The following is a 23,584-nucleotide window of genomic DNA, read 5'->3' as shown; positions in this document are numbered from 1 at the left end:
ATCATTCCACGCTGCATGTGGGCCAGATCATCTTTCCACGGGTGCCAGATGTGATTATGAAAAATAATGGTGACCAAACATTTTCATATAAAACATCAACATCTAAACCTCTGTTTTTTTCAAAAAGAACTTCTGTAGACGTCTGATAGAAATAAAGTCAAACTGGTTAGTAATAAGTGAAGCTGGTAATATGTGTACTGCCATGCATTTAAAAGTTTTTTATGGTTTTTTTTTCTTTGGGGGGGGGGGGGGGGTGTTTAATTCCAGCCAAAATTCAGCATCTGCCCAAAATTGGAGCTTGACGTCAAACAGTCGTTGGATTTAGACATCAATCCGATTTTCATTTTCAACCAAAATCCAATGTCTAACCACTATTATTATGTTTGTGATATCAATCACTGGTCGATGACCATAATGTTTGTATAAACTGTATAGGTAACAACTGGTAAAATGTACATCTAGGTCATAAAAACCATAATAATACCTACACTTAAATATTTTCTTCTCAGCCATGTCATCAATTGCTCTTGAGCGAAATCTCCTCATCCGTTGCCTGATTGGAATTTTGCCAGGATTTCTGTGTAGTTAAAGTGTGCATAGCCTGCATCTATCAACTTTGTTTTTGTAACTTACCCACATTAACGTGTTTAAAAAAAGAATGCATGAAGCTAGAATGAAATGTTTTTGTTTACAAGCAGATACACTGTTCTTTCTTTGTATGTTTTGCATGCTCAGATATTCATGTAACAAAATTTATACAAATTCAAACTTAAATAGGGACATAGTAGTCTTAAAGTATGATATAAATTTCACTTAAAGAAAACTTAAGAGTATACTTGCAGTATAAGTGTACAAAGTATTTAATTATTAAACTATCAGCAAATCAAGTTCACTTTTATTATAATTGCAGTACAAACTACAAACATCGAGGTAAACTAGTTGTGTACTCAAAGTTTGCTACTGTTATACTTAAAGTATATTTAAAAGTATATTTTATATACTAGAAAGTGGGCCGACTTAGTCCCAAGGAGTATTGAAACAGTACACTTACAAGTATACTACTAGAACACTAGAACACTTTGTATACTTGCTACATAAAGTATACTTAAAAGTATACTTGAACTTTACTTAAGTAAACTTAAAAAAAATATACTTGAAGTATACTACTTTTTGCTAATGGTGTGGTAAAATGCCTTTTTCCATTTCATATAAAACTCACAGTCTGACTTTATTATTAACTAACCACTTTACCATGAAATACTGAATAACAGACACACGATTATCTCAGATAAAATAGTATGAGATGACATATCAGTCAATTCGAGTGAAGTCAGATTTATTACTATAGCGCTTTTTTACAATAGCAATTGTTTCAATGCAGCTTTACAGAAAACTATGATGTTAATGTTTATAATATCTTAATGTCTCAGTAATATTTTTCAGATTTGAGCCAGGAGATAATCTACATGTTTGCATTGATGAAGCAGAGTTTTTATATATACTGACCTGCACAAATACACTGGATGCATGTGTTCTCCAATATAAAGAGCTTATAGTCAAATCAGGCAGTTATTTCTGAAAACTACTGATGTTCTTCATATCAAACCCAAAACAGTTCATAACCTGTTTTTGCCATCATTTTAGAAATAAATGCAATGTATTGTTCACTGCTGTGATTGTTAAATCATGCAGATGTCTGATGGTTGTTATTGACTTATTTTAATTTTGGGGATAATTAATTAGCTAGCTAACAACACCGCTAACAAAAAAATATGTATATTTTTCAGTTGTATAACAGTGCTACCTAAAGCAAAATGCAACAGCAACACATTTGGCAAAAACAGACACTTTTTTTATTTTAAACTTTGAACGCCATTTTGTCTGAGCGCCATCTAGTGTCAAAATAAGAATCTTGCAGATAACCTTTTTATACAGTTTTGGTTCATCCAGAGACTAAAGTTATCTTATTGAAAATCACAATGATGTCATTCATTCATTCAGTCCACGGGCCTGTACCATGATGGTAGCTGAACAAATTCAGTTACAGGATTAGTTTTGAGTTGACAAAACCAAACCTTTCCAATCCGGCTTTGTTGGTACCATGATGCTGTTCATCAACTTTCTTTGTCAATTCAGGCTTAGATCAGAGAATGTCTAATATGGCGAGAAGTTTCACTCTCACTACACTTCCGGCTTCTGAATTGGTTGCAGTTCCACTCTGATTCCATATGAGGGCGCTCACAGGACAAGTGCAGAATGAATGGAGGTCAATGGCGGTATACCCTCAAAATCCACTTTTCTGAGGATATATTTTTTTTGTCTAGTAATTTGAATGTTGTATTCGAAAGGAGATGCAAAGAAATGACACATTGCTGGGTGCTAGATTTTTTAGAGACACTTATTTGCTTTAAAAAGTATTTTAACATGTCAATGACGTCATACACATCGTACGACTAAAGATACTGCTTTATGGCAATCCTTCAGTCAGTTTGGTGCTTTCAGAGAATGTCTATGGTGCTTTCCAGAGCCATTGAAAAATGTATTATTTAACGGCTCTGGTGCTTTCGTGCTCTGATTTTGGACATTAGCCAACTTGGGCATTTGGCCAACTTTCCCTCCCACATGAACCACCGTAAATTCAGGTTTGCTTTGACAATTAACACGGTCCACATTTTAGTTAGGTTTTAGGTTAACTTTTTTCGTCCTTGGCAAATGACAAATAGGACAACCCTTGCCCGCTATTAGATCAATTTATCATTGCACACCTGTGAGGCATTTTTTTTTTCCTTTTTCAGTTTTTATTGATATTTAGCACTATTGAGCGTGACATTTGTTTGTGTTTTTTTTAAGGTGGCAATACTATACCATATGTATCCGGTATTTCTTAACACAAGAATCACACAACAAGTACTCAAATTCAATTTATTTTCCGTGTTAATTTCACAGTACATACATAACAATAGACAGATCAAATTGCCAGCAACCAAAAAAAAAAAAAGTTGCTGCGTTGAAAAGAAAAACTTGGGCGAAAAAGTCCGCCTTAACATTTTGATCCCGCTGATTCTGATGCCATCAAGCGGTATCTCTGGTCGTAATCATTCCTTCACTGACCAATCAGCGTTCATTAGCAGAATGCAAGTGTGTTATGGGCAACAACAACTCAACCTGTAGGAAATCGAAAGGACATAAGTACTCGTTCATTCAGCTTTTGACCTATAACCCATGTTGAACTTGCAAAACCTACAATCATATCTGAGATTTCTCAACGACGATCGGGTGAAAGGGACAAATTTAGCGAGCAGGGTATAACTGCAGCCTGGAGATCTCCAAAAAGGGGCGGGAACTCCAAAACGGGGTGGGACCTCCAAAATAGGGCATGGCTTCCTCCCATTGAGAGAGTTGTCACAGGCCGGAACGGGCCCCTACCGAACATACCACCTCGAGGAGTTTACCCAGAGACACCACAGACGGACAGCAAGGTAAGTATAAACGTTCAGTTTTATTAAGTTAAGATCCTAAATACTAAAACACGTGATGGAGGAGTTCCAACTCTGTTCCCCTCGGTCCAGCAGCGGTGGGGGCTCTTTGCACAAGGCTCCCAACCCAACAGATAACAGAATGGGAAGCCAACTCAATCCTTCCACAGAGCAGATAACAGCACAGATAGGGCTACGAGATCACTCAGCAATTCCTTTCCAAGCAGTCGTTGGTAAGTAATGATTCCTCTTCGGGACAGCCAATGGCCAATACCTGCATAACAGTCACAAGGGAGTATCACAGTAGTTCCTCTCCAAACCAGTAAAATTACGTATCTGTATAGGCGATAGTAGGATCGAGCCCACGACAGTTCCTCCTTGAACAGCAGGTGATCGTACAGACAGTGATACAAGGATCTTCGCCTACCGGCTCCTCTTCGGGGCAGACAACGGCAGGTAATAGAACAACTTGTAGTAAGAGACTTTCACATGGCAGATTACCTTCAGAGCGGACCTTCAGAACGGATGGCAGATAGTGGAACAGACAATGGTAAGAGAGCTTCACCCAGTGGCCTTTCTTCAGAGCAGACAGCAGCAGATAATAGAACAAGCTGTGGTAAGAGACTCACACAGCAGCTTAACTTCAGTGTATGACAGCAGATAATGGGACAGACAATGGTATGAGGTCCTCGCACAGCGGCTTCTCTTCGGAGCCGACAGCCAAATTATACCCCCACACTTGTGCATGCAATCAGTTACTTCAAAGAATCATCCGTGTTCACTTCACACTAAGCACTGCAGTCCACAGCAGACACACAGTGAATATAGCTCTCGCTCATGGTCACAGCCGGCATCTTCTACTATTCTAGAACTTAAATCTCCAACACTGCTGCATAGATGATAGGGGTGCTCAGCCGCTGTCCAATCCTCATCCAGTTCACTCTGTAGATTCGTTCCTCCAATTCCCCAAAACGCTGTGACTAGAGTTCCACCTTCCCGCCGCGTTAGTCCTTCCCGCTCTGTTCCTCACTGTCTGTCATCCCGTGACAGACACGCATGCACAACCCCCCCCCCCCCCCCCCCCCAATCCACTTCAGGGCAAACTCCGCCCCACAGCTGATTCTGAAGTTTTTATTGGTTATGTTAGTTAAAGTGTTTCCTACACTATGCAACAAAAATGCTAACCCCTAAACCTACCCCACACCTTACCTTAACCAATGAAATTGACTGAATGGCAGGATTGGCGCTGAATAGCGTGGTAAAGAAAGTTGCAGTTCAGGACATAAACAGTTAATAAGATCATGCAATATGAGACTCACCGGACAATGGCACATTTTTAGTTACACCCAGAATCACTACCCCCTCCTAGCCTGCAAATTTCGTTTTCCGGGACAGCCCCGTTGCTTGGATTAAAATGATAGAGTAAAATCTTTCCCTCCGCTGGGACGGCGCCTGAGTGATTCCCGTTTACATCATGAACCAGAGGTTCAGACTTGAGTTACAACACCACTGGCCACAAGCTTTGGCCTCTGCTCTCATGGAGAATATTTATTTATATAGCATTTTTTTTCAGATGAGCTAGAAACAATGAATTTATAAGGTATTATTTTGAAATGTAAGCCAGTAACAATTGGCTGAAGCCACAGCCAATGGTGAAAGTCTTTGTGAAAGGAGACCCTGCCCCATTTTGGAGGTTCTGCCCAATTTTGGAGTTCACGCCCCATTTTCTTCGGTCTGCAGTTATACCCACTTGAATTTAGCCGTCTAGCCCCATAGACTCCCATTTAATTTGCACTCATTTTTGGAACTCTGGTGGAACTGCAACCAAAATTCGGTACAATAGGACTTAATAGGGAGTGGGAAGGCTCCGTAGACAGGGCTCTGCTTAGATCCTGAGTTTGTGGAGTGCGAGTGCATGAATGTGTGACATCACTGGTGAACAGCCAATCACAAGCCTTGCAACGCAAAGCAAGTTTGATTTACTTCAAATAAACAATTTATAATAACAACTGTTAAACTAAAATTGCTTGTGTGTAAAAGATAAATAATAATAATAATAATATGATATAAGTCATAAAATTATTTTTTTTTTAGTAGTAGTGTTTAATTTGGAGCAAGATAACATGTGTCACTTCTCTCACATCTGATTGGTCCAACTTCAGCACTGTTAATAATTGCTGTAAAAAAATGGTCAAATTTCGACAGTAACATACTGTTTTTCAATAAAACAGTACATTCTGGGTAATTTTCATCATTTTCGAGAAGGTAGCCTGCTGCTATATATCGTAAATTAACAACGTTCAAAGTCGACACTCAGCGGCTGTGTTTCAAATCACACCCTACACCCTCATTCACTATTCCCTACATGAGTTTACTAATATAGTCCACCTGACAGAGAGAATGAAAACTAATGAGTGAATTCAGACACTGATCAACAGCTTCTGTTAACGAGTAGAATCACTGAAGAAAAAAGAAACAAGACAAAAGCAGTTAAAGTCAGTCACAGTAAAAAGTCACAGTAAAGTCTACTGGAGAACATTTACCTGATCATTACATTCATAGACAGCTTGCCTTTTTACACTACACTTAATTAATGTCCCAGTCAGTCACAGTCTCCATCAAGCTAATGTCGTTTGGGTTATGAGTTATCACTACATCATTCTCTTGGAAGACAACAAAGATTCACAGATGGTAAAGAAATAAGCAGGACTGATGAACCACATACACAAAATAATACAAACGTGCAATTAATACCAGAGACGAGCTGACAATAAGAGTTTACTGATCGATCATCAATGGTTTGCTGTTGTTTGAACTGATTAATGACGCCATCTGGAGGATTGTTAAAGAACAGCAGCTAAACAACATCAGCACCGTGAGCTCAACCACTAACATGTGTCTCATGGATGTTCTGTTGCATGTATTTCAGTGAATATGTCATATATATTTGTGCATTTCCAAAGAAGTAATGATTACAGAATACACCTTCACAGACCTGATAAATATCAGCTCTTCATAAGGGTGGAAAGTTAAAAGCAAAATATTTCAAATCATGTACAGTGGTTTAATCCCTGTTAAGCAAACACATAATAATAGCTAAATGCACTAGAGAGTTACAGAAGGCCTCAGAGTGTTATTTTCCCAATTAAAGCATATATATAATATATATACAGTACAGACCAAAAGTTTGGACACACCTTCTCATTCAAAGAGTTTTCTTTATTTTCATGACTATGAAAATTGTAGATTCACACTGAAGGCATCAAAACTATGAATTAACACATGTGGAATTATATACACAACAAAAACATGTGAAACAACTGAAAATATGTCATATTCTAGGTTCTTCAAAGTAGCCACCTTTTGCTTTGATTACTGCTTTACACACTCTTGGCATTCTCTTGATGAGCTTCAAGAGGTAGTCACCTGAAATGGTCTTCCAACAGTCTTGAAGGAGTTCCCCAAGAGATGCTTAGCACTTGTTGGCCCTTTTGCCTTCACTCTGCGGTCCAGCTCACCCCTAAACCATCTCGATTGGGTTCAGGTCCGGTGACTGTGGAGGCCAGGTCATCTGGCGCAGCACCCCATCACTCTCCTTCTTGGTCAAATAGCCCTTGATGCCTTCAGTGTGACTCTACAATTTTCATAGTCATGAAAATAAAGAAAACTCTTTGAATGAGAAGGTGTGTCCAAACTTTTGGTCTGTACTGTATATATATATATATATATATATATATATATATATATATATTAACTAAATAACTGACTAGAGGTCATACTAAAGAAAAACATATATTAAGCCACCACCACAGACACTTCATTAAAATTAGAAAAGAAAGGAAAAGAAAAAAGAAAAGTCATCTAGTACTCTGTTCTGGCTTCTAAACTAATGTTATAAAAGGTTAATTTCCGGAATTTTGTGTATTGAGGCCATCTGGTGGTCAAAACACTGAAAATAAGTTCATATTTCATTTTATTATTTAATTACTCCTTTTTTGTCAGTATGCTGTTTTCATTCTGTTTTATAATTATGTGCAGGAAGCAACTCCACAAAAACACAAAAAGAAATACATATCACATAGATAAATCACTGTAGAATTGAACTGAAAACTGAATGTTACGTATGAAACTGATAAACCTTTATGAATTAGTCTATATTTGAAAAGAAGCTATAAGAATAAACTATAGATTCAGAATTAGCCTGAATGGCAGATGAATAAAAACTTTATTACAGCACTTTTATTTAAAACCACAAATGATCTAAATGTACACAGACAAAAGTTCATTATGAGGCATGCTTTCACTATGTTGATTCGTTCCTGAATGAATCAACCGTTTAAATTATTCGGTTCAATCGCAATGACTCATACTGGCCATTTTAATTTCACATTTAAAGTATCTTTTGATTTTTTTAAATAATTAATTTCTTATCATTTCAAATGATTATTCAACATTTTATGTCTTGTATATCAAAACATTATTCATGCATTTGTAACTGCAGGTTAAATGCATTCTTGTCCTGCACTAAACAGTGTAATACATCTAAATGCCACTTCCAATGAATCTTCTGCATTTCCTCTGCATTAAAAGATGAGTTTGTTGATACTGATTTGCCTGGTAACAGCCCAAATGTTTTATTATTCTAAATAACTGATTCCTTTAATTAAAAACAACTAGTTTGAGATTAATAGACCTATCCCAGGGGTGTCAAACTCAGTTCCTGGAGGGCCGTAGCCCTGCAGAGTTTAGTTCTAACCCTGCTCCAGCACACATATCATGTAGTTTTCAAATAAACCTAAATGATTAGATTAGGTGGATCAGGTGTGTTTAATTAGGGTTATATCTAAACTGTGTAGGACTGTGGCCCTCCAGGAACTGAGTTTGACACCCTTGGCCTGTCCCATTTTTGACTCCCTCCCACTGTTAAAATGTAACTAAGTAATTTTTACTCTGAGTAAATTTTAAATGAGCTACTCTTTACTTTTACTTGAGTAGATTTTTAGACTGGTACTTTTACTTGTAGTTAAGTAAAATTTCATTAATGTAATGTAATGTAATGTAATGTAAACTTTTACTTGAGTAGAATATTTTTGTACTCTTTCCACCTCAGTATATATATATATGTATGTGTGTGTGTGTGTGTAAAATACATTTCTTTTAAATGTATAGCACAGTAATGAAGGCAGCAACGTGTGGTAGATGGGACAGAACAAGAAAGACTTAATAATCTTTCATTGTGCTAATGTATTATAATACGAAAGGGTATGGCTCTTATACAGTGCGCAGTGCTTATACACAACCAGTGCGCAGAATGATGCACTTGAAGCAACACAGAGTCACAGCGTGTAGCATTACTCATAGAAATGTTCAAAATGCCAAGGGAAGAGATATTGATGTTGTGTATTATATGTGTGCAATATTTTGAGCATTTTCTTTTAACAGTTTTAAATCTCAGTTATTGTGCGCTCTTGAAGAGAGTTTCATTGTTTTGACTATAGTAACTAGAGCTGGAATGATCTGCTAATCTGCCAATTCAATACTATCCCGATACTTGTGTGCCGATTTAATATATATTTATAATTATATATATAATTGAGTATTGTGATTATAGTTATATGAATACCTAACTGATTTTGACGCGGGTTTTTTTGCTGCAAAGGTCATTCATGCAGCTATGATACAGGGCACATGGTTCAGCGTATTTTAATATTCATAATAGGCTTTACAGTTACATATTATATTCTGATAAAAGATATAAGTGACCAGATGCCCAAAATCTAAATATGTGAGGTAGAATATTTATAAATCACACACTATAAATATGACAAAGAAGCAGAAACAGATAGTTGCAGTAAAATAATATATTTTAATAAGTTGAAGAAACAATTTATTATAATTTGTGACATATACACTCTCTCTGGTTCTCTCTCTCTCTCTCTTTCTCTCTCTCACACACACACACACACACACACACACTCTTCTCCCTCCCTCCATCACACACACACACACACACACACACACACACACACACACACTCTCTCTCTTTTCTCTATCTCATGCACTCACACACACACTAAAACCCCTGAAAGAGGACTGTTTTGCAGAGCTTCTGTCTCGTGCTGCCTTTCTGTAGTTCAAGAGAGGAGAGTTTGTCAACATGGTGGAGCCTAATCTTTAGAAACACAGACAGAACCAATGACAACATATCAGACTGATGGTTGTCGATGCCAAACTGGGTCTCCTCAATGTGCTCCCCAGAGAGGGGAAAGCATCCTCTGTCCCAATCTCCTCCCACACAATGTGTGTGACTGTTGACACTTTGGAGCTTGTATTGCTGAAGCTTGGCAGATCATCCTCTCTGCAGCTCTCAGCACCTTATAATAAGAATACAAATAATACATATTTATATAGCACACTACACGGTACTCAAATACACTTTACAGAACAGAGAAAATATGAACAAAGCAACCTTAATATACATTACTTCCTGATATCACGTGCGCAAACACAAAAAAAACAGTTATTATGTTCTGTCGAACAATGTATTAACTTCAGATTGGATTGTGTTGGTAATAGGCACTTAACGTTACCTAACGCTAAAAGTAAGTTTCGTGCATCTAACAAGTGCTTTTTCGAACTTCTTTCTGATCTGAATAGTAATAGTAAGTTATGTGGGAAACACTTGAGTTGAGGGAGGTAACGTTACATAGTCTAACTAACGTTAGCTAGCTACGATTTCAGTACAGTACTATCAAATACCCTTGCTCCTTCTCAATTATCTGGATTTAAGGACAAACTACAACCAATAGTACAATAGTAATGTTAAATCTTACTTGTGAAAAGTAATCCCGAGCCGTACTTGCGATGGTCCGCCGATTAGAAAAGGAAAATGCTGCACAGTGCTCGGGTATCTTAACTGCTACGCAACGAATCTAGGAGTACGACCGGTTCAAGATGGCGGCCACAAATCTCATCGCCCAGCGGCCAATAGGGCGTCTACCTATATGATGTCTATGGGCAGCACTGTTATACTTCCTCATGATATGAGGAACATCTGTAGTTTTCAGAAATAACTGTCTGACTTTAACTATAAGCTCTTTATATTGGAGAATAGCACATGCATCCAGTGCACTTGTGTAGGTCAGTATATATCAAAGCTCTGCTTCATCATGTAGATTATCTCCTGGCTCAAATCTGAAAAATATGACTGAGGCATTAAGATATTATAAACATTAACATCATAGTTTTCTTTAAAGCTGCTTTGAAACAATTGCTATTGAAAAAAAAAGTGCTATATAAATAAATCTGACTTCACTCAAATTGACTGATATTTTATCACATACTATTTTATCTGAGATAATCGTGTATCTGTTAGATTCAGGATTTCATGTTAAAGTGGTTAGTTCATGCTACAGTCAGACTGAGTTTCATATGAAATGGAAATGGAAAAAGGCATTTAACCACACGCTAATGATGCCTTAGCAGTGTCTGTGTTAAATGTCAACCGCAAACATTCAGCAAAAACATTCAAGCACAACTGTTTGTCCACCATAAGATGTCATAAATCAGATGCAAAATGTTTCTTTCTTTTTTTTTTTTTTTGAGGATTTAAAAAAAAAACATTCTTTAAGAGTCTATAAGAGTCAAGCATGAAAATGTTCCAGTGTGCCAAAAGATTAAAGTCATTTGTTAAATTATTACAGTTTTAAACAACTCAGATGAAACTACAGACTTCAGGACAGACAAGAGCTTCCTGTGAAAGTCACAAAGCGGGTCTGATACATGTCTGATCATCTTCTCTTGTTGATAGGTGCGTATTCCACATCATCATCCTCTTTAACATCCTGTAAAAAAACACAATATAGCAATTTCAATTCAAAAATTAAGAATTAATTCAATCTTGTGTATGTCTGTGACATCATATTGTTTTCTAAAAGCATTGTCGCATGCAAGAGTCACGGAAGAATGTACAGTATGTGAAACTGAAGATTTGGACTGTGATGTCACGAGCTGACATAAGCACTGAAAATATTAACTAATGTAGATCTGCTTTAGTTAGATTGAAGAAAGGGTGTTGTATGTGTTATTAAACATGAGTCACGGTTTCACGCACACTGAATACTGATCTTGTGAATTTTATACATATTTAATACGCTGCTGTTTTGCACTTTTGTTTCCGTCACACAAAAGTGCACACACTGTTGAAATGATAAACCAGATACCCAACATAAATAAGTAATAAACTATCTTACCCGTTTCTGTGGGTTTCGTTTGTAGAATGTAGGCTCAATGTAAGTCACCTCATCTTCATTAGTCTCAACTGTTTCAACAACAATAATAATAATTGATTAAAACAACATAGCATTTCTGTGTTTTTTTATTGTGTTTTAAAGAAGCATCTGTAAGAAGACGATTAAATAGTGCTGCTTATTGTCACTATATATATATATATATATATATATATATATATATATATATATATATATATATATCCATTATATATCCATTGTTTGGGAAACTGTGAGGAAAGTCAGTATGTTTGAGTCCAATGTGAGAACTTGAATTAGTTTTTTTTTTTTTTAAAGAAAATTAAATCCTTTCTGGGTCAAAATGGGCGCAACACAACTTGAAGGTTAAAAGGAACTACACTATTAAAATATATTATTATTATTTGTTATGACACTTAATTTAATTTTTAATTTTACAAATCAATTAGCCATTAATAGATTTAACAATTACCTTCTTTGTCTGTTTTTCTACATTTCCTGCAAATACAAACTATCACGACTGCAGTAACAATCAGCAGAGATCCAGCAGCAGCAGCAGAAGAAGAGATCAGCACTGTTTTAGATGCTGATTCTTTAATGATACAGAGAGACAGTCATTAGTGTGTTCTGCTGATAAGTGAACATCAGAGTTAGAAGCATTTTGCTGCCTTACATTAAAATACATTTTCAAAGTTTTTAGTTTATTCCAATTTTTACTGTGGCTCACAGTAAAATTATATTGAATGTGTTTTCATTTCAAGCTGAGAGACAGCAAAGGATGGTGATGTTCTATAGCTAGGCTTATAAATATTCACATATGCATATAATTAATCCAAACGATAGAGATGTAGCGCAAGAATTGTCAAGAAATGTTGAACATATCTTTTAGCAATGAAAAACTGCTCCAGTCATTATAATCGACTAAAAAACAAACGTACACATTGTAAATAAATACATCAGCTCTGCTGTACCTGCACATGTGTGACAGAGTTGACTGATGTCCAGATGTTGAGTCTGGTTGCTGCAGTGTTGAGTGATGTCCAGATGTGTGGTCTGGTTTCTGATGGGATTGTTGATCACACAGCTGTAGCTGTTGTTATCCTGATATTCCACCTCCAGAGGTAGAGAGAGACTGATGCTGAGATCAGACACACTGATGCTGGACAATAAACTGTTTCCTTTGTACCAGGAAAGAGTCACATGACCCACATTCACCACTGAACACAACAGTGAACAATTCTGCTGTGATGAAGATGATGAAGATGATGATGATGTTGGTGGTGATGATGATGAACAGTTTGAAGAGTTACTGATGATGACAGGAATGGGCAGATGAGCTGAGAAATATTAAAGACATCAGAGTAAATCATGCTGTTTCTTATGTTGCCTGAGATTCTGTGATGTCATTCAGTGAGTGTTTGTGATGAGATGCCAACCTTGGAATAATTAATAAAAAGAAAAATTAAAGTAAAAAATGAATGTGTATCTCAGATGTTATCATGTTTAAGACTGAAAAGGCTTTAACAAATAAAATAAACCAATATTTAACTCACCATAGACAGTGAGAGTGAAGTTATTGATCACACTGTTGCTCTGTAGTTGATAGAGTCCAGTGTGTTCAGTTCTGGTGTTTGTGATGGTCAGAGATCCAGTTTGATGATCCAGCTTCAGTCTGTCTCTGAATCTCCCACCGAGCTCATTATCATGTACAGTGATTCTATCTTCCATTACACTGATTTCAGCTATTAAAGTGTTTTCAGATCCAAACCTCCACAGAATCACATCATCATCCATCATTTCAGTAAAACCAGATTCTAGAGTGACTGAATCTCCCTCCAGTACTGACACGGACTTCACTTCATCTAAACCAGCAAACACACCTGAAGAAAAAACGGAGGATTTGTCAGAGATTAAAAGGTAAACAATTTTGTGGCAGTTAACATTTACATAAAAACACATGTCCTTTGCGATAAACGGTTCTGATTTCACACAAATAATCAATAACCCAAAATATTGTGCATAAAAAACTTTTTGAATGTAAAACTCTCATTAATTTACATATTTAATGGGATTGTCACATGAACCAATTTTTATGGAGTTGGTGAGCTGAACAGGCTGACTAAATGTGTCCTTAATTTGATTTCCTGTGACGATAGACCTAAATCCAATAATATCCCTGTTCGACTTTAGAATATCTTTTTTAATGCATAGCAAATGTGAATCTTTTTATAGTAACTAAATCAGCAAAAAAAAAAAAAAAAATGACATTATCATAAAACAAAACATTTCCAACTTACCAACCAGTTGCAGCAAGCACAAGCAGAACAAAAGGACAACATGATCCATTTTCTTTGAGCATGCCAACATTATAATGAAAATCTCTAGAAGCAGACTATTTAGACAGAAGTGTGATGTAAGTGTGCATGTGTGGATCCTCCCCCAACAGGATTCGACCACCCTTCACTGACCACACACACTAGGTTTCACTTAAATTACAGTTAATATAGCATTTATCAAGACTCGCTGCATAGTGGCATAAAACATTCTCCAACACAGGCAGATGTTAAATAATTATTACAGTTTATTATTTCAACCTGCCATTATTTTTGTGTCAGTGCTTGTGTATATATTACCTATATATTACACAGACCAGAAAAAAAATAAGAATTTGTGTCATAAATGTACTATAACTGCCCTTATAATGCTCAACCTGTGTGGAATAGTCTATGTGGGTGGTAAGTAAGAGTAATGTTGTGTACCTTTGAGTCTTGTTAGACTATTTCTCAAACATCAGTAAAGCAGGGTTTTTTTTCGTAAAAAGGAATTTAGATTGTGAGTTTTTATTAAAAAGAAAGGACATGGAGATTTTTACCCGCAAACTAGGCTACTGACTCACGCATAAACTCGCATCCAATAATAGGCTACGCACAGGTTTTCCTTCCATCTGGTCAGATTGCATTTCTTTGTAAATAAACCACAGAATGTTTCACTTTGACACTTTGAAAGTGCTGCTGGTGTCGCATTAGATGATTCGTGTTTATTCCCTTCGCTAGAGAAAAATGTGCGGTGGTTTTCTCTTGGCCTGTTTATTTGAGAGTGGTTATAAACAAAAATCGTGTCAGTGTTCGAATGCAACCACATTGGTGGGCTGAAAAAAAAATGTTGCTTACTATATATTGCTTTCAAAAAAAAAAAAAAAAAAAAAAAAAAATTTTATACATATATATATATATATAAACATATATATATATATATATATATATGTGTGTGTGTGTGTGTGTGTGTGTGCGTGTGATAAAAGTTTCCTCGGACAAATTACGCATGGACGTAAATGCATCACCCACATTCGCTCACAGCTCGTGGTTTTCTTTTGGCGAGCTTCCAGTGAATCAGACAACACTTCCTTTGTTGTGTTTCAAATCCACTTTACTACTCCTGGCAGCATTCACACGCCTCACTTTGAACGAAACGAAACGAAACAAAATGAAACTTAACTTTGTCTTTGATCACGTGATTTTTTGAGAAACGATAGCCAACAATACGAAACCTATACTCAATATATGGACTTTTCTCTTTATTTCAAACGTAACATCACTAAGAGCTAACAAGTCCAAAATATGCACTTATAATTATGACCAAATTGCAGTGTGGAGATCATACTTAATGCTATATTTTTTTGTAATTTTTATGAGTTGACATTATACAACGCCTTGCTCCGCCTATGCAAATAAAGGCACACACCAAGGTTAGTCAGGACAGTCATCTAACCAGGATCATTGCAGCCAATATGTGATATGTCCTTGTTTTTTCTCGTGTTTTTTTTACGTGTGTTTTTTTTCTATCTTTACGGTTAATTACAAAAACAAGTACTTTCTAATCGTTGAAAAGAAGGACATCACGGTTAGAAAAGGACAGCTGTCTTAAATAGGTTTATTTGATTTAAAAAAAAAGCAGAAGGTAAAAAGAAAATGGTAAAGAAACAAAGACATATGGACAGTTTTATTTTGCTGACCCTGTCTGTCTTTGTCGCCGAAGGTAGGTCAGTCCACTTAAACTTTCAGTCTTGTCTTGTCTTGTCTTTCTTTCTTTCTTTCTTTTTGAACGATCCACTCGGTCTTTCACTTAACCCTTTGTCTTCTGTTTTTCTCGTCGCTGTTTTGAATAATTTCGTACAGTTTAGGGATATGAACATGATATTAAAGAAAAAAATAGATGACTTGCTATTTTTTTTTTTTTTTTTTTTTTGCAACTGGCCACAGTTTTAAAGGCTTTGGTTCTCTTTCTTTATGTTTTAGTCATTCATTATAAAAATCTGTAGATCTGTGATCTAAAATCTTTCTTTATGTAATGTTCGTTTTTCCTTTGTTCCATTGTCTACTGTATGTTTTCTGTTTACCTCTTCTGGAATTCTTTGTTCCTGTACGTGCAAGTACACCCGGCTGCAGCCTGCAGATCGAGGCGGGGCTGCACTTGGGGCGGGGTTGCACGTGCAGCCTCACTATATCTGATTTAGTGAATCAAGAGATGTTAGCTGCTGCAAGTTTACTCTTCTTGACCAGATTAATTCACAAATGAATAATTTGGACATTCTAAAGCACACTTAACGTGAAATGGTTTTCTATGGGAGGAAAACGCTTAACACGTAATTAAACACATTGCATTCTTATTCTGGACTCATCTGCCTGTCAGTGAATAGCTTTATTATTAATTTGTTTACTGAGTTTGGTCTTTTAAAAACACTCTTTTAATGCATTAAGCCACATTAAACGTAGAATCTCCCGAATCATTCCAGCTGATTGAAAAGAATCGGCTCAATGGTCACAAAATGGATATCGGAGAAGATACCAATTTAATATAAATAGATGATACTTTATAAAGTTTATCTCAATATTTGACAGTGGCTGTGAGACTGCACTAAAATAAGAGCACAATTATCATGAAATTGTGTTCGTTACTATAGCAACGGTTTACAGGTATGTCCTTTCAGAATCATCACTGGCCGATAGAAATAAAAGTTTATCGATTTCTTCACTTTCAAATAACGAGGAGCAGCATATTTTCCTGAAATAAAGGGGAGAAAAAGTCTATTTTTTGCATAGTAGTAAAGAAAATTAAAAGTTTAATAAAAATTGAATTGGCAGACACATTAGACTATTGAAGTGTCATTTATCAACTGCATGACATATATGGATAATTATATGTAACAATAATTGTCTTATGCTATATAATTTAAAACAGTAATGATACACCCCTTTTATTTTCCTTTCTCATACTCTGATGATATGAAATAATCATATTTTCTAAAATTATTTAATTCATAATTCATTCTTCTATCTGAAGACCTGATCGTCTTACTGTGGATAATCAACCCAATTAATTTACTATATTCGTATGTTAGCCTAAAGATCAGCTTAATTTAACAAAATCATTTCAGGGACATGGCGAGTTACAGGCTAATGGTTTTTTTCTTCTTTTGTGATTATGAAGGCTTTATAAAACTGTACAGTGTTTTTAGCTTTTTAAACAGCATTCTCCATCCTACACCAACTACGCACACATTTCCTATCATGTAAGTCTATGAAAGATGATAGAACCAATCAGAGTAGGTGTGGGGCGGGGCTGCACGTGCAACCCCGCCCCAGGTGCAGCCCCACCTCGATCTGCAGGCTGCAGCCGGGTGTGTTTCAATAAGTGTGTTTGACTTGAAACAGCGCTGCACAGGCCGATCGGTGTATGACAGCACAATGCCATGAGAGCTAGAGAGCAGGCGGCTCCAACACCGATCGGCCTGCACAGCGCTGCTTCAAGTCAAAGACACTTATCACGTGGTACAAGTAGGAACTCTGAATGTGCTTAATTAGCGTGATTACGAGATACAAACATATAAAAAGCATTCACGACCCGGTAAAACTTTGGGAGTTTTCTGAGAGCTACAACTTGGATCACATGAAAACCTTAGATTATTTTGTAACTATATAATAATAATAATAATTAATAATAATTCCTTACATTTATATAGCGCTTTTCTAGGCACTCAAAGCGCTTTACATAGACAGGGGGTATCTCCTCATCCACCACCAGTGTGCAGCATCCACCTGGATGATGCGACGGCAGCCATATTGCGCCAGAACGCCCACCAGACACCAGCTTACTGGTGGAGAGGAGACAGAGTGATGAAGCCAATCAGCAGATATGGGGATTGTTAGGAGGCCATGATGGTCAGAGGCCAATGGGCAAATTTAGCCAGGATGCCGAGGTCACACCTCTACTCTTTTCGAAAGACATCCTGGGATTTTTAATGACCACAGAGAGTCAGGACCGCGGTTTAACGTCTCATCCGAAGGATGGAATTAATTAGGCATTGAGTGCAGTTTCAGAAGGTGTGAATAGCTGCATTGCAAGAAGAACATCATGTTTTTACGTTTTTTACGAGGTGGCTAATTCATGCGATTTTATACGATTTGTCTAAACCCCAGGGTCGGTTAGGTTTAGGGGCGGGGTTAGGTGTAGGTCATTTGTACAAATTCATTCAAATTGTGCAACTCGTAAAATACGTAAGATTTGGCAAAAATCTTATGAATTTGTACGAGTGAGGACGTACAAATTTGTACGAATTAGCCCCCTTGTCAAATATGTACAAACTGCAGTGATATTGATAACTTTTCATATGTTAAAACTTGGCAACAAGGCGTGAATGTATCTTTACATTTATTTCTCATTTTACCTACCTGCCGTGACGCTGTTTACCAGATTTCCCATAATCCAACAAATGCACACACTCACTTAAGTAAATATTGTTTATTTTTGTCTCCAGGTGTGGTTGGATCATATGTGGTGTCTGTGATGGAGGGAGATTCTGTAACTCTAAAAAGCGATGTTACCAAGCAAGGAAATGACAAGATGCTGTGGTATTTCAACGACACCCTCATTGCCCTGATCAATGGAGATCCCAGTAAGAGCTGTGTTTATGATGGTGAAGGCGGGATATTCAGAGGCATACTGGAAGTGGACTTTGAGACTGGATCTCTGACCATCACAGACATCAGACCTGAACACACTGGACGCTTTGAAGGAAATTTCATCAGAAGCAAGAACTCAGGAACCAGCCAAAGCTTGAACCGAAACGGCAAGTGTGACAGCACGAAAGTCATCAAAAAAAAGATCAACATCGGTGACACCGTAAAGACATTCAGTGTGACTATCAGTGGTGAGTCATTTAGTGTTGATTCTGTCAGTAGTCACGAGTCATTCAATCATATACCCTGCTGCATTTTCCAAATAATTACTGTTGAACTCAGAAATTGATTGAATGTGAACTATTTGAACACAGTCCAACCGGTTCAGTCTCTTTTCTTGAATATACAAAAACAACTTTTAAAATACATTTAGATTTTTCAGTAGATTTTCAGTAGACGAATTCAACATTTTAATGATATTTATAGATAAAGCTATAAATAAATATAAATGTTTTTAGAAACATTCATGAATTAAAAAACCATTCTAAATGCAAACATTGTTTCATTATTATTTCCTTGTGTTTATCTGCCTCTCTGTCTGGTCCTGACAAACTCAACGAAGAATTGTACAATGTGGAGAAGAAACACGAGCGGGAATGGAATATGTTTTCTCCTCCTTTTTTATTCATTTACAATACATTACACTACATATACTGTACTAGTTTATTTATAAAGACACATTGTTCTAAAAGGTGACATGGATCGCTAAAAGAATGCATAAAGAGAATATATCCCATGAATACTGTATGAGCAAAGTCAGATGTACTCTTCTGTCTCCATCTGTTCTAGATTCAGTTCAGTCTTCAGGTCTTGTGGCAGGAATATGTGTTAGTGTTGTTGTTATTCTTCTACTGGCTGCAGCTGTTCTTGGTGTGATTTACTATCGTAACAGGAGCTCTAAAATGGGCAAGTATCACCTACAGATACTACAGTCACAGCCTGTGTGACTCACAGGAATCTTTTAAAGCTAAATTGGTGTTTAATTGTCTGTGTGATTTTTCTTTTCTTTTCTTTTCTTTTCTTAACAGAAGACATTGAGAAAAACAAGTCTGAGCAGCTGTTGAATGTCCCAGTATGAGGTAAGATACAGTATTACAGCAGCATGTCTAAAATATAAATTCTGGTGCAAATTCTGTCACGACGTGACGGAGGACACCACGGAAAGAACATGGTCTGGGTCCAAATGCAGGGAAAACACCTTTTAATAAACCAAAAGCCAACAAGGCTTAACACAGCCAGAGTGGTGCATGAGACAAGAATATATATTCTGTGATAATGGGCAACAGCTGTGTGTGTGTGTGTGTGTGTCTGTGTGTGTGTGATTTAGTGACTAGGTATGCGGTGTGAAGGTAAATGAGTCCGGGAGCAAGGGAGAAACACAGGTGAAGCTACTAAAACAATAATGAGGTAACAAGATAGGTGGGGTTAGAATATAGACAGAAGAAAGAGCACATGGCACCAAACAAACACAACACTCAAAGAAGACAGTGACAGAAAGACTAAAGACTGTGACAGAACCCCTCCCTTAAGGAGTGGATTCCAGACACTCCAAAGCAAGAAATCACGGAGGGAGGCAGAATTGAGGTCGGTCAGGGGGAGGGATGGAGGGCCAGGCCTGTGTAGTGGAAGATGTAAAAATGTTCACCCCGGGAGAACCGGGAGCAGACTGAGCGGACTGAAAGCGGACGACGCCACCACCTCGAGTGAACTGAGAGCAGACGGCGCCACCACTTCGGGTGAACTGAGAGCAGACGGCGGAGAGCGGACGGCGCCGCCACCTTGAGTGAACTGAAAGCGGACGGCGCCGCCACCTCGAGTGAACTGAGAGCGGATGTCGCCACCACCTTGTATGAACTCAGAGTGGACGGCGCTGCCACCTCGAGTGAACTGAAAGCGGACGGCGCCGCCACCTCGAGTGAACTGAAAGCGGACGGCGCCGCCACCTCGAGTGAACTGAGAGCGGATGGCGCCACCACCTTGTATGAACTCAGAGTGGACGGCGCTGCCACCTCGAGTGAACTGAAAGCGGACGGCGCCGCCACCTCGAGTGAACTGAGAGCGGACGGCGCCACCACCTTGTATGAACTCAGAGTGGACGGCGCTGCCACCTCGGGTGAACTGAGAGCAGACGGCGGAGAGCGTACGGCGCCGCCACCTCGAGTGAACTGAAAGCGGACGGCGCTGCCACCTCGAGTGAACTGAGAGCGGACGGCGCCGCCACCTCGAGTGAACTGAAAGCGGACGGTGCCGCCACCTCGAGTGAACTGAGAGCGGACGGCGCCACCACCTTCTATGAACTCAGAGTGGACGGCGCTGCCACCTCGGGTAAACTGAGAGCAGACGCCAGAGAGCGGACGGCGCCGCCACCTCGAGTGAACTGAAAGCGGACGGCGCCGCCACCTCGAGTGAACTGAGAGCAGACGGCGGAGAGCGGACGGCGCTGCCACCTCGAGTGAACTGAAAGCGGATGGCGCCGCCACCTCGAGTGAACTGAGAGCGGATGACGCCGCCACCTCGGGTGAACTGAGAGCAGACGGCGCCACCACCTCGGGTGAACGGAGAGCAGACGGCGCCACCACCTTGGGTGAATTGAGAGCAGACGGCAGAGAGTGGACGGCGCTGCCACCTCGAGTGAACTGAAAGTGGACGGCGCCACCACCTCGAGTGAACTGAGAGCGGATGACGCCGCCACCTCGGGTGAACTGAGAGCAGACGGCGCCACCACCTCGGGTGAACTGAGAGCAGACGGCGCCACCACCTCGGGTGAACTGAGAGCAGACGGCGCCACCACCTTGGGTGAATTGAGAGCGGACGGCGGAGAGCGGACGGCGGGTGAACTGAGAGCGGATGGCGCCACCACCTTGGGTGAATTGAGAGCGGACGGCGGAGAGCGGACGGCGGGTGAACTGAGAGCGCATGGCGCCGCCACCTTGGGTGAACTGAGAGCGGAAGGCGGGTGAACTGAGAGTGGATGGGGCCGCCACCTTGGGTGAACTGAGAGCGGACGGCGTCGCCACCTCGGGTGAACTGAGAGAGGAAGCCGCTGCCACCTTGGGGGAATTGTCAGTGGACACCGCCGCTGCCTCGGTGAAACTGAAAGGGGATGGCACCCTCACCTCGGGGAGCCTGAAAGCAGACAGGGGAATTGTCAGTGGATGCTGCCGCCGCCTCGGGGGAATTGCCAGCGGATGCCGCTGCCCGGGGGGTTGTGAGCTGTGTATGTGAGAAACAGAAGGCCAACGAAAGCAGTGAAAGGAATGACTCCTTTTGAAGCTGGCACAGGTGAAAAATGAAATGTTGATCATCTACGTATATTTTGATGTACTGTATAAGCACATGTACCCAAAGATGAATGGAAGAAACTTGATCCCAGAGCAAAGAAATGCGTCCTTTTGGGTTATAAAACAGAAACGAAACGAGATTGACTCTATGATACACAACTCACAAAGGTCTTCAGTCGAGATGTGATATTCAATGAGTCTGATCATGCAGTTGAGAAGGAGCCTAATGCAAGTGAGGAAAACATTGTGAAAAAGTATGTGGAATTTGACTCTCAAGAACCTTACAGTGAGGACTCAACATAAACAAGATATCCAGAGATCAGCAAGAGTGAGAAAACCCTTACTAACACTTACTAATAACCAGACAACTAAACCCAAAACAAAATATGTTCTCAGCAGTCCAGACCAGGCGAAATGGGAAGAATCTATGAAGAAAGAGATGGAATCGCTGTATTCAAACAAAGTGTGGAGTCTGGTAGAACTACAAAAAATTGAAAAGCAGTGGGCAGTAAATGGGTGTTCAAAGTCAAAGTTGATACTGATGGAACATTTGAGAGACACAAAGCACGTCTGTTTGCAAAAGGTTTTTCACAAAAGTTTGGATCAGACTATGACGAAACATTCAGTCCAGTAGTCAGTTTGAGTCTGTAAGGACAATAATTTCTATGGCTACACTGTAAAAAATGTACTGTAGAATTTACAGGATTTTACTGGCAAAAAAGTTGCCAATAAAATCCTTTAAAAATGATGTTAATTGCTGTAAAATGGATTACAGGAAATTACAGCAAAGCAAACAGAACAAAAGAAAAAAGAGCAGTGTTTATCATTTATGCTGCGGCGCCTGGGGAGCAGTTGGTTGTTCAGTGCCTTGCTCAAGGGCACCTCCATCGTGTTATTGCCGACCCGAGTTTCAAACCCACAACCCTAGGGTTAGGAGTCAAATTCTCTGACCACTAGGCCACAACTTTATATTGTTCAAATAGTCTAAATAAATACAAGACCATAACACGGGTCGAATAACTTTTTTTATTATTGAAAGTTTGTGTCCAAAGCACAGTGTATGTGAAATACAGTAGTTTGTTGTATTTTTTACAGTAACGTTGAATTTAACTTGTAGTTTATTTTACAGCAATATTTTGTAATTTCACTAAATTACAGTATTTACCTGGCAAAAAAGTTGCCAATAAAGTCCTGTAAATATATTTTACAGCAATATTTTGTAATTTCACTAAAGTACAGTATTTACCTGGCAAAAAAGTTGCCAATAAAATCCTGTAAATACCCCTAAATAAAATATGATGTTGTAACAATTTAACAATGAAACTGCTTTAAAGAATAATTTTAACAGTAAACTATAAAATATGTATATAAATGCATTATCATGAGCTCTATCTTAATACATTTACAAATGAATAAAAATGAATAAAGTCAATGATGTTGCAAATAAGTATTTATTAAAACTGGCAGAAAGACATTGCAAGGCTTTTACTGGTAAAATAAAAATGTCAGTCTTTCAACAGTTAAAATCTTATCATAAAAATAAC

At 38.5% G+C, this 23,584-nt stretch overlaps 2 protein-coding genes and 2 long non-coding RNA genes across 4 annotated transcripts in view; 2 read left to right on the top strand and 2 right to left on the bottom strand.

The window, feature by feature from the left end:
* Positions 1–6,966, bottom strand: part of LOC132160359 (uncharacterized) — a 62,489-nt gene extending 55,523 nt beyond the window's left edge. Inside the window, exon 1 of the long non-coding RNA XR_009437982.1 lies at positions 6,837–6,966. This is a non-coding gene — a long non-coding RNA (uncharacterized LOC132160359). The remainder of the gene's footprint in view (positions 1–6,836) is intronic.
* The window catches only part of LOC132160320 (uncharacterized), a 219,821-nt gene that overhangs the window by 83,443 nt on the left and 112,794 nt on the right, over positions 1–23,584 (top strand). The gene's annotated exons all lie outside the window — the stretch shown is intronic.
* LOC132160374 (uncharacterized) overlaps positions 10,565–23,584 on the top strand; it is a 46,727-nt gene continuing 33,707 nt past the window's right edge. Inside the window, exon 1 of the long non-coding RNA XR_009437996.1 lies at positions 10,565–10,846. This is a non-coding gene — a long non-coding RNA (uncharacterized LOC132160374). The remainder of the gene's footprint in view (positions 10,847–23,584) is intronic.
* The window catches only part of LOC132160279 (natural killer cell receptor 2B4-like), a 69,387-nt gene continuing 57,021 nt past the window's right edge, over positions 11,219–23,584 (bottom strand). The window contains exons 3-6 of the mRNA XM_059570026.1: positions 12,715–13,080; positions 12,216–12,329; positions 11,729–11,796; positions 11,219–11,320 (exon numbers count right to left, since the gene is read on the bottom strand). Coding sequence (XP_059426009.1) covers positions 11,267–11,320; positions 11,729–11,796; positions 12,216–12,329; positions 12,715–13,080 — 602 coding nt within the window. The 3' untranslated portion in view covers positions 11,219–11,266. The remainder of the gene's footprint in view (positions 11,321–11,728; positions 11,797–12,215; positions 12,330–12,714; positions 13,081–23,584) is intronic.

This window comes from Carassius carassius, chromosome 16 (genome assembly GCF_963082965.1).
Source record: "Carassius carassius chromosome 16, fCarCar2.1, whole genome shotgun sequence".
NCBI lineage: Eukaryota > Metazoa > Chordata > Actinopteri > Cypriniformes > Cyprinidae > Carassius > Carassius carassius.
Note: the sequence above shows the minus strand (reverse complement) of the source record. Positions and strands in the feature narration are given on the sequence as shown.